At 35.2% G+C, this 12,570-nt stretch overlaps 1 protein-coding gene across 2 annotated transcripts in view; it reads left to right on the forward strand.

Moving 5' to 3' along the window:
- LOC306860968 (structural maintenance of chromosomes protein 1A) overlaps window positions 1-10,975 on the forward strand; it is a 57,216-nt gene extending 46,241 nt beyond the window's left edge. For both annotated transcript variants that reach the window (XM_079402991.1, XM_079402992.1), the window contains exons 22-26: window positions 672-826; window positions 4,864-5,015; window positions 5,086-5,155; window positions 6,494-6,604; window positions 8,461-10,975. In XM_079402991.1, the coding sequence (XP_079259117.1) occupies window positions 672-826; window positions 4,864-5,015; window positions 5,086-5,155; window positions 6,494-6,604; window positions 8,461-8,541 (569 nt within the window). In that variant the 3' untranslated portion in view covers window positions 8,542-10,975. The remainder of the gene's footprint in view (window positions 1-671; window positions 827-4,863; window positions 5,016-5,085; window positions 5,156-6,493; window positions 6,605-8,460) is intronic.
- The last annotated feature ends 1,595 nt before the right edge of the window (window positions 10,976-12,570 follow it).

Genomic DNA, 12,570 nt, shown 5'->3' on the forward strand with positions numbered 1-12,570 from the left:
TACATGGACAACAATATTCAGATTTTAACACAATTATAAGACAATACTCTGATTAAGAAACTATCATGGAAACAGAGATTCTTGATTACCTTAATCCGACTAAAGTCATACTCGATGTAAGCACAAATCGAATTAAGACATGTACAGTTTTCATTTTTGGGTATCCCTTTAAACAGTTAAGCCTTGCAGAGTGGGACTTCTTCCCTCTGTCTCGCTCAGCTTGTCTGTGTTGTAATACAAAAAAAAAAAATTTTGAGCAAGTAAATCTGTTAATTCATGTGCATCCATGCTCTCATTTTATTCACAGTGATGCACAAAGGAAATAGGTTTCTCGAGGGCACAAAAAAGTTTCTTGTGTGCATGTTAATGTCTATATTTTTTATAAATTTTTTTTTATTTTATTTTAGGGGCTCTGTAGGTTGTCACTTTTCGAGAAAATAAATGACAAAAACCCTGAGAAAATTAAAATATTTACAAATGACTGTACTATTTACCAAATATAAAGCTGAAAATAATGCTCTATTAACCATTTATGATAAATATAGTCCAAAAACCTTGGAAATTTGAGTCTGGAAAAGTGTGGAATTTTAACATGGAAAATGGGTAGGAACCTTGTTTGCAGTATTCCTAACATGCATTTACTGTCTTTTTTGTATGTTTGAACATGATAGAGTTTGAAGCTGCCAGGAAGAGGGCGAAGAAAGCCAAGCAGGCATTTGAACAGATAAAGAAGGAGAGATTTGACCGTTTCAACGCGTGCTTTGAGTCTGTGGCCACCAACATCGATGAGATATATAAAGCTCTGTCCCGCAACAGCAGTGCTCAGGTACTTAAACAATGACACGTCAACAAACAATCACAACTTTAAAAAGGTTGCTAAGGACACACTTCTTCCACAAGCACTACACAGCCTTAAAGGGATAGTTCACCCAAAAATTGTAATTGTCGTCATTTATTCACCCTTAAGTAGTTCCAAACCTGTATGAATTTATTTGTTCTGCCGAACAAAAATGAAGATATTTAGAAGAAAATTTGTAACCAGGCTGTTTTGGGGCACTATTGACTTCCATAGTATTTTTTTTTCCTACTAAGGAAGTCAATCGTGCCCCAAAACAGCCTGGTTACAAACTCTGTAACTGCTCTGTTTCCCACATTCTTCAGAATATCTTCCTTTTGTGTTCAGCAGAACAAAGACATTCATACAGGTGTGGAACTACTTGAGGGAGAGTAATGATGACAGAATTTAGATTTTTGGGTGAACTGTCTCTTTAAACCAATACCTTTGCACACACAAAAATTATTCTCTTCTTTGAATTTCACCTTTGTTTACTGTATGATTCTTATTATATAGTCTACTAAATTATGGATAGCCGCAAACAAAGTTCTCAGTTCTAATGGCAGCACCTTACCTGTTAGAACAGGCAGTATGCACAATGAAAATACTTGCCTTGACCATGAGGTGATACAAATAAGAAACAAATAATTTACAGATAGCTACAAAATTTTACAAAAAGTTATTTGCTTCGGGGAAAAACATCTCTTGAGTGCATTGATAAGCACAGTCTTGACACAGCAATCTATGGAGTTACTTTTTTGTCTTTTTTATGCAATAAAACAATAGGTTTGAGAGCAGAATTAAAAAAAAAAAAAAAAAAATAGAAATATGCAAATAGAAAGTGTTGTTTTTAATTACAATAAGTATTTGAAAAAAAACCATGGTTCCACTCTTTTAAGGAGCCCTTGTTACAGTGCAGTTATAGATTTAAATGCTGAGTAGGGCTGCACCAATTGATTATTTTGATAATTGATTAATCTAACGAAAACTAAAACAATCAACTAAACGTTGTTCATTTCACTGATTAATCAGTAGGCTTTGCTCTTGCAATTTGTTGAAATATTGAGTTATACATATTCATATAAATTTAGAGCCGCTTTATAGCAGAAAAATAAGTTGTAATTCTTACTAAAAGTGACACTGTATTTTCATGTTTAATACTGTAAAGCTGTTTACTTTAAATCAATCTATTGCATAAGTGATTATATACAGAAATGTGACTACTGAGTCCTGATTGCAGAGCTTGTGCAAACATATCCACATTGCTATGATCAGATGCTTTCTGAACTGCTGTTTTCTCAGCGGCTGTGAGCAGCACACATTCATCTAAACGTCACTCTCAGTAGCATCGGGATGTCCACTAATAGTAAACCTCTGCTTGTGGTTATCAAACCTCTTTTTTTACCCCTAAGCATATTTTTATTTGAAGATTTGTAAAACTTTCCCACACTCTTAACGGCTTTGTTGGCACCTCTGTAAGTGTGTCTCCTATTGGATTGAATGGAGGGCTGAATTAGTCTTGTGCTTCGGCGACACACTGGCCAAACCTCGTTATTGCAGGCTCTTACATTAGGTCATGTAATATCAAACATCTATTATACAACTGAAATATATTTGTTGACAGTTTTTGTTGTTGTTGTTGTTGACTAACAATTTCAGCCCTAGTACTGAATAATATAAATATGTACCTACTTTTGTGGTAACGATAGGGCTTGGTAAATATTTATAATTACTGTAATCACTACAGTTAGTAAATGTAACAAGGATGCTGTGAAATAGTGTTACCCAAACCACTTTCCAATGCAAGCACATCTTTATATGTCTTAGCAAAACAGAACACATTGTGCGTATGCTAAACTGTACTGTCATTTTGCAGATTTTGCTCGAGTTGAATCGTTTTAAATGCAAGTGAAGCTGTGTCTGTGCACTAGAATGAGACCTGATATGTTATTGATATTTTAAATGAATAACACATTAATTCAATCGTGTCTGCTCCAGCTTATTTGTGATCACTGGGCTTTGCTACTCATGCATGCTGCCAAAATCTTACATGACAACGCTTCATGAGTGAATCCCCAATTCTCTGTCATGTTTAAGGATGTTCAATCTATTATGGGAGTTATATACACAAAACATGTTCAAAATGGGGATTTCATTAGACCATTTGACTAAGAAACATGTTAAAACTTGAGATTGTTTAGGGCATTACTCTGTGTATAAAAAGGCAGGACCTAAATGGGCAGAAAGCGAAAAAGCGGCTATTTATATTGATCAATGTGCACAGCTCAAGGGTTGTTTAAAAACTGTGAAATCTGGTCGAACTTTGGATTTCGATAATCACTAGAAATTAAGTGTCCCCAACTGAGCAGGCCAGAGGCAACAGGGACAAGGAACCAAAACTCCATCTGTGACAGAATGGAGGAAAAAAAACCTTGGGAGAAACCAGGCTCAGTCGGGGGGCCAGTTAAATGTTTATTTATTGTTGACTTATTGTTTTAATTAAAATTTTAAATGTATAAATGTATTCATTTCTATTTTATATTGTTGCAATTTCTAACGATAATAGTATTATGTAGTTAGGTATTTTATTATATTTTCTTTTTTCTTTTTATTGCATTTAAGTCGAGGTCTTCACTGGGGATATGTCCCCGTGGCTCATCCAGATGTCCCGGCCTCCGCCGACGATCACATGCATCATCTCCCGGATGCCAAATATTAGCGTAGATGCCATTCTTCGTACGATGTAACGAGTACATCATGTGTTATGGGGAGTGTTCCCGGTTCCGGTTGATCTAATTAATGCAGCCTAACAATCCTTTAACGGATCTGAATAATAGAAGTGTATTAGTGTGTTATGTGTAAGCCAGGTTAAAGAAATGTGTCTTTAATCTAGATTTAAACTGACAGAGTGTGTCTGCCTCCCGAACAGTATTTGGTAGATTGTTCCAGAGTTTGGGTGCTAAATAGGAAAAGGATCTGCCGCCCGCAGTCGATTTTGATATTCTAGGTATTATCAAACGGCCAGAGTTTTGAGATTACAGCGGACGTGGAGGACTATAATGTGATAAGAGCTCGCTCAGGTACTGAGGAGCTAAGCCATTCAGGGCCTTATAAGTAATTAACAAGATTTTAAAATCTATACGATGTTTGATAGGGAGCCAATGCAGTGTTTACAGAACCAGGCTAATATGGTCATACTTCCTGGTTCTAGTAAGAACTCTAGCTGCTGCATTTTGGACCAGCTGTAGTTTGTTGATCAAGCATGCAGAACAACCACCCAATAAAGCATTACAATAGTCTAACCTTCATAAACGCATGAATTAGTATTTCTGCATTTGACGTTGAGAGCATAGGTTTTTGATATTTTAGATATTTAGATATGCTTTTGAGATGGAAAAACAGTTTTACAGATGCTAGAAACATGGCTTTCAAATGAAAGATTGCTATCAAACAGCACACCTAGGTTCCTAACAGATGAAGAAGAGTGAGTGTGTTAAAACAAATGTTCTGAGCGCAAGTGGTATAATAACAGGTCTTCCAATGAGATGTAGCTTCACTTGCATTCAAAATTTGTAACTTGCAAGCAAAGGTTTTAGACCCACAAACAGTGACAGCAAAACAAGTGTGTTTTTGTGTATAAAACAAACAAAAGTAACACTATATAACATCCACATGGAATGATATACTCACAACCTATGTGTATAAAGGGCTCTTGTGCTTTTGTAAACTTGTATTTCTTTCTGCAATGGTGGTCTCTGGAATGTTTTTATATATATATATATATATATATATATATATATATATATATATATATATATATATATATATATATATATATATATATATATATAATTATTATTATATTTATTTTTTCAACAAATGTTGCTTACTACGCTTATGCTTACACAGTGCAAAAGCACACAATGCAAAGATCAAACTAATTACTAATTGAAGTCATTTTCAGGTATTTCAGGTATATAAGACAAGTAATTTTTTCCACTGGTGTTCATGTTTGTGTTTTTTGCCAGGCGTTTCTGGGGCCTGAGAACCCAGAGGAGCCATATCTGGATGGTATCAACTATAACTGTGTAGCCCCAGGCAAACGTTTCAGGCCCATGGACAACCTGTCTGGAGGAGAAAAGACTGTGGCAGCTCTAGCCTTACTGTTTGCCATTCACAGGTATGTACAGCACATATTTACCCTAATACTTCATCAGACAGTACTTGACAAAATATCTTTACCTCTACAGCTATAAGCCTGCTCCCTTCTTTGTGCTGGATGAGATTGACGCAGCCCTGGACAATACCAACATTGGCAAGGTTTGTTTCACACCAAGGTTTATACCAGAAACTACTTAGTTTCACACACACACATCTACACACACATCTACACACACACAGTCATTGAGGTGTATATTTGTCAGATATTGCATCTGCAATATGATGAACATTTAAGATATTGTATTGCTGCTGCTTAAATATCAAAGCAGCAAAAATGGCACGTCAAAATCCTTAATTTCTAAATCTTAAAGTTGTGATGGAATAGTTGACCTTATAATGAAAATTGTAAATCATATACTCTCCTTTGTCGTTCACAGACTCGCAGGATTTTGTTTCTTCTGTAGAATTTTTCAGGTCTTAATTACATTTGATGTTAAAATTTGTGCAGCAACCCTTTAAAAGAACAAACTCTGATCTCTTTCAGTGACCCAAGTGAGCTTAAAACAAACAAACGTTTAATTGCGTTCACATTGACCTGGTGCACTCAAAATAGACTTTTAGTCCACTTTTAATCAATGTGAATATTTTTAATAGAAATATTAATAATTACAATAGCTACAATATTACAATAAAACAGTACAGAACTTCTAATTATAAATATTAGCAATTAATACATTTCTGTTGTAATTACTATTGTAATGTTAAATGGTGTTCAGATGCGACTTTTTCAGGCAATTTTGCGGTGCTTCACACTATATCCAGGTGGAGCAGGGAACACAAGTGTAATGCGGTAGATCTTTGTTTCATGTGCTTTCTAAATGTGCACTTCATTATGCTCTCACTTATTTGAGATTTGTTTAAACGAGATCAATTCAGTCCACTGAAGTATTACCCTGATAATTCAAGTGCATTGATTTGGGTGATATAAATTTTGTCTTATTTCTTGAATATTTATGATGGTCTGTAGTTGTAAACATTTGAACTCAACGTTATTTTCAATTGATCTTTTTAATGGCCTTTTTAATAATGAGATGGTTATTCAGGTTTGTAAAATCAAGTTGTCTTTTGACAAGTAATTGTCAGACATTCTTCGAATGGCAATTGTCTTAATTTTACTTTAAGTAATGCTTATGTAGGCATTAAGATTGAAAAAGATACAGTAATGGGAAATGCAGCAGTCAATTAAGTAATAATATGTTAGTTGTGTGTATAAAGTCGCAATCTCATGCCAAAAAGCAAAGCAATACAAGCGAGTGCTTGTGCTGTTTGTTTAAATGAGAGATTCTTTTTCTTTTTTTGTATTTTTATATACATAACTTTTGTATACTCTGTAAGTGTCATAAATTATAGGCAGTGTTATAGATCATATTGTATCTTGTTATAACCCAAAAAATTACAAATTGTCATCCTTCACTAACCCTTATGTGTGTTGTGTAGGTTGCAAACTACATCAAGGATCAGTCAGTGCAGAACTTCCAGGCTATAGTGATCTCCCTCAAAGAGGAGTTTTACACTAAAGCAGACTCCCTGATCGGAGTTTATCCAGAGGTACGATTCTCACTTATGTTCATTACTGTGCGCTATATATACATATATATAATATAATAATGTGGCACGACTTCAAATCAACTTCTCAATGAAAATGCTTAGGGGTGGGCGGTATGACAATAAAAAAATTAAACTCTTTGCAGTGATGCACATCACCTAACAATAATTCTGGATTAAATATACACTAAATCTTGCAATTGAGAAACCACATACAGATTTCATAATACTCAAATTGACATAATATTATGGCTAACTTCAGTTGACAACTATTTTACATAAATTTTAATAAACTTTTATTTTTATTTAGCGCTTTATACAATACATATTGTCAAAGCAGCTTTACAGTATTAGTAAATGAGGCAAGGGTGTTACATTCAAGCTGTTTTAAGCTATTTTATTTTAAATATGTAATTTTGATGATCAAAGATGAGTTTTAAGGGATAACATTTTTGACTACAAGGGGACGTTAAGACAACTGTTTATGATATACTGACATACTTTTCTGCATACTGGTCGATAAATATGAAAGAAGTCCGTTCCGGCCCGGAACAACCTTTTCTGCAGTGGAAATGCACAGAACGGTTTGGGAACGGACACAAAACGAGGCCGCTGTTCTCTGTGCTCGCTCTTCATGTGCGCTGCACGCAAACAAGACAAAGTTCTTTCCGTTCTTGCACTTAAATCATTTTAAATCACATTAAAATGCGAACGCTGGAATAGTTAAAGCTACGCAATATTGCGTTCTTTATCGAAGGCGATTCATCTGCGATAATGAACGTGATAGAGCGGTAGTTCACTGACAAGCTATGCAATGTGTATTAAATGCGGCTCCATTTGAAAGCAGGTGATGGATATTTACCGCTAATCACGGAACCAGCTTTACTGACGAGATGCGTCATCGTGTTCGAAATATCGCCCAGCCCTAATCGAAATGCACACGTTCACACTTGCCGTCTTTTTGGACAAGAAGTTGACGAGCGCTTTTTTAGTAAAATAAAAAGCTGGCAGCGTTTTGGTTACAAATAGTAGCCGAGGGCGTACTTTGTTGCTAAAACAGCAGCTGCAACGGTAGCCTAGCGCTGTGTGCTGCAGAAATGTTGAGAAAGAGGTTGGCTTTTGCGTTGTCTTTTGAAGTTAACGGGGAGGGTAACAACAACATTTGTGAGTGCGTGACATTATACAGGGAAGGAAACAGTGTGGTGCTTACAACAATTTAGTCCAGGAGCTCCGGTTGGATGATGCACGGTTTGCGGCATATTTTAGACTAGATAGAGTTTTGTGCTAATATCATACAACTCCTTGTGCTCTGAAACTAGTACGATCTATCTACCGGTTATCTTCTCCTTTTTTCTTGTTGTTTTTGTTATGGAAACGACTCGCCACTCGCTTGTTAGCTGTCAAAAAGGCGCTTGACAGGGCTTTTTTTTCCAGAAGAGTTCAACTTTTTTCAACTTGAAAAGACGCTCTGAGCTGCAGAAAAAGACGCCGGCGGTGTAGTTTTCAAAAGCGCTCTGGACTTTTTTGAAAACACTGTTTACTCCACAGGATTATAATGTAAAACAGACGCTGGTAGCTTCAAAAAAGACGCCAAGTGTGAACATAGCCTTATCGAATACCCGGTTCTTGGAAATTTGGAACCGGTTCTAAAATGGAACCGGATTTCGGTACCCAACCCTAACTATCACCACTTCAAAACTGCTTAATGTGAACTAAAAGCTCTTAAGAAGTTATGAACACGAACAGTATGGGATTCTCTAAAGCTCTTTATGAAACAGTATGCATTGTTAAAGTGCTGTATGAATAAAAATGACTTGACTTACTATGCATGTCACTCATCGTCTGCCCTTCCTCGACAGCAAGGAGACTGCGTCATCAGTAAAGTCCTGACCTTTGACCTCTCCCAGTATCCTGATGCCAACCCCAATCCCAATGAATGAGACATTACTCACATACCTAGAAACATTTGTCTGTGGCTTTTTATGTTCTCTGTATTTACGCATCATAGTCTCTTGCTAGATTTGAATATAGTTCATTATGATTTGTGCTTTTTTTTTTTTTGCTTAGGTCAAAATGTTTTTTTGTTTAGTGCTTTTTGGCAATCATGTAATTTTGATGAATCTATTGAAACTAGATTAGTCTGACTTTTCTAACATTTTTAACTCCGCATAATTGGCTTTGAAGCTTTAGAATGTAAAACTTCACAGTAGAGGTTATGTAATGACTAAGACCTGCAGGTAACTGATTGGTTTTTGTTGATTGGTAAAGGTTTTATCACCACTTTTGTATTGGCTGTATTTGTCCTTTTTAGTATGTTAATTTTTAAGTAATTTTCTCTTGGAAAATAAACATTGCTTCCCGGTAATATTTGATTACACATGAATGTCTTGTTTGAATTCATCTTAACTTGTTTTGTGGTTGTAATGGCTTTCTGTAACTTAAGTTTCACTGTGGTTGTAATGGATCCATGCAGCAACTTACTGATCATATGTAGAAGATCACACGTAAACACATGCTATATATACCGCACATGTGTGGAAAAACATATATTGGATTCAACAGAATTACACACAAACTTTGAATGTATCAAAAGCTTCATCTGAAGTATATTTTTACAGACTATTCAGAGGTGGCATGGATGAATTGCATAAAAAAATGCTATAAGATTAATTGGGTTTTAAATGGGCATTAATGGGTTTAAAAAATGAATATTGAAATATTTTGTAAATCAAATTATACTTTAAATAACTAAAACTGCCAGTAGGTGATAGTCTTAATGAGTGTGTCGTTCATTCAACTAAGAGAAACTAAGCAAGTAAAATCTTTATGAATGTTCACTTGATTTGTTTAAAAACGTTCTGCTGTGGCTTTCTTTGAATTGTTGGCAAAAATGGAACAGAATATTAACTTATTGTTTATTGAACTGTTGTATAAAATCAGTATCTCATTGCTAATCATGCAGATATTTAAAAAAACTACTCTTGCCAGTGTGAAATTGTTAAACAAAAAAGGCCAACAATAATTTCTGTCCTCACCACCTTTCAAACCAAACCTACACCTTTGCAAGGCCTTGATCTATCCTGATCTTACTTAACGGGCTCCCGGTTGTTTATACGCTGCCTTTCAAATCACTACTAGTGTATGCTCCTAAATGAGCAATGCCTTGTTTCTTCACAGGGCACAAAGTCACTCTCCAAAACCTTACACCATTACTGTCGCCAACCAGACAGCTAAGACCATCACATCCTTCAGGAAGCAGCTGAAGGCACATTTATTCCACAAGCACTTAACCACCACACTCTAAAAACGCACACAAGCCCACAAGCATGCACTAGCTTGCTTCTAAATGTTTAATAAACCTTGCACTCTTTGATAAATTGCTTTGCTCCTCTTTTTGTAAGTCACATGACCTTGGCGCTGCTTTTTAAAACTACAGGAGCACCTGACACCTGTACTTGACTGATGGATAATTATCAATCTTAGCTTATGCCTGTCAAGCCACTCCATACAGATGTTATACAAACAAAATATAAAATATCAAGACATTCGTATTTATAACCTGCATGCATTTAGTATTCATTTTGCTTTAATATGTGAGTAGTAATAATACTACATAACACAGTAAGCCTCAAGTTAAGTAAATGTTTTGATTCATCAGTGTAATTTATGCATTGCATATCCTGCTTTAGAAACATTACACTATTTGTTGAAACAATTATGTAAACTTTTTTCTACTGTTCACTATTTTTAAAGTGATAAATTGTGTCAAAGAATGGAACACTTTACAATTTTGAAAAAAATTGAAAGAGAATTTCCAAGATACATGGTGTTAAAAATGTGAAGTGAAAATGTGTGTGCGCGCCTTGCTTGTATCTGAAGGTCATTTGACGTTGTCTTTAAGAAGACTTTTAACAATATCTGAAAGTTATCTTATTTAAAAATTGTAAAAACTCTAAACTCTGTAAACTCATTTTAGTTATGATGTGTAACTTGTATACAGTATTTTTTCTTTTTTCAGTGCCATGTTATGCTGTCACCTCTGCTTTAGCAAAGGTCTGTGCAGTGTGCAAGCCACTGCCTCCAGTAGCATGTCACACTAGTAGAGCAACTCCGTCTGTAGAATTCTGTTTTGGTTTCCTGTGCCCTGGATGGAGTGACTTAAATTGTGCATTCTCCAGCTACTCCCGATTTTACTCAGGAGCTTTGTTTTCTGTATTTAAGTATTCTTGCCACAGCATTGCATGGTGTTTGTTGTTTATGGTTATAAACTATTTGGTATTTCTCGCCATTGCCTAAAATGTGTGACATTACTGTGTAAAGTTGTTTTTATTTAATATTTTTTAATTGTGTAAACAAATACACACGACTAGTTTTAAAACCTGTTTCTCTGACTCCTGAATTCTGTTTAATCTATTTTAAAGATGTGATTTGTGTGTGCAGGGGGTATTGGACAGAGAGTGTGGCTGTAATGTAATTCCTGTGTGTCTGTTCCAGAGACTTTTATTTTGATGGTCTTTTTCATTCTGATGTACCTGCCTTCTCCTACCTTGTGTTTCATTTCTGTTTTCCTTGGTTGGCATCAGTGTTGAAGAAAGTTACTTTTTAAAGTGATGCATTACAATATTCCATTACTCCCTAAAAAGTAACTAATTGCGTTACTTTTTATGGAAAGTAATGCATTATTTTTATGCCTTGCTTTTGCATTACTTTTTCTTATCTGGCCTGGGTTTGCTTGTTTGTTTTTAATATAAAAAGTACTATTTTTAGCAAATGTAAAATCCCTTTCACACCAAAAGTGAAATTAATAAGCCTCAGGCTGAAGGAAATGCAAATTCAAAAAGTTTGCTTTTCACTGCTTTTATTAATTTTGAAGAATACTAAATCTGTTTTTGTGCAAGTGAGATGAGTAATGTTCATTTAGTTTAGAACTACAGTCACATCTTTTTCACACAGCACACACAACACCTCTGCACTTACTCCTGATTTCTATCAACATCGAAACACCAGAGCTGTCAGTCAGTAAATGGGAAAACAGTAACTTACTTATTTGAAAAATTACTCATATATTTTCTATTAAAATAATAGAAGTAATGCATTATTTTACCAGTTACTTGAAAAAAAAAAAGTAATCAGATTAAATAACTGGCATCTCTTGAAATGCATTGCACCCAACGCTGCTTGCCATAGTGGCTGATTTATGTTCACCTGTGCTAGTTAAAGGGATAGTTTACCCAAAAATTTTAATTCTGTCATCATTTACTCACCCTCAAGTAGTTCCACACCTGTATGAATGTCTTTGTTCTGCTGAACACAAAGGAAGATATTCTGAAGAATGTGGGGAACAGAGCAGTTCTAGGGCACCATTGACTTCAATAGTATTTTTTTTTTCCTACTATGGAAGTCAATGGTGCCCCAAAACAGCCTGGTTACAAACTTTCTTCAAAATATCTTCCTTTGAGTTCGGCAGAACAAAGAAATTCAAACAGGTTTAGAACCACTTGAATATGAGTAAATGATGACAGAATTCTCATTTTTGGGTGAACTATCCCTTTAAGTTGCTTATCATCTCTGCTCATGAGTACATTAGAAGCAGACCTGCACCATTCATTCACACAGAGACACGCAGAACATACAGATTTCATATCTTTCTCGCAGTTTAATATTCACAGACACTAGTCCATATCGCAATAATTTTGATTGTGTACATCCCTCCTTTGGATTTATTTACTGAACATTTGCCAATTCCATGTTCGGTTTCTGCGACTGATTCCGCGATTCAGTCTGGATTTTTTTTTTATAACAGTGTTATTAAAAAACAAGTCATTTAATGTGCATTATTTCTTAGTTAGAGGTGGAAGCATATCAAGTTGAAAACCAGAAAGTAGGCTGATTATTATGGATAATGTTCAGCAATGGTCACCCTACATTATGTTTTAGAAATCTGTTAAAATTGAATTTCATAATATCCA

Source organism: Barbus barbus (assembly GCF_936440315.1).
Source record: "Barbus barbus genome assembly, chromosome: 41".
NCBI classification, from domain to species: domain Eukaryota; kingdom Metazoa; phylum Chordata; class Actinopteri; order Cypriniformes; family Cyprinidae; genus Barbus; species Barbus barbus.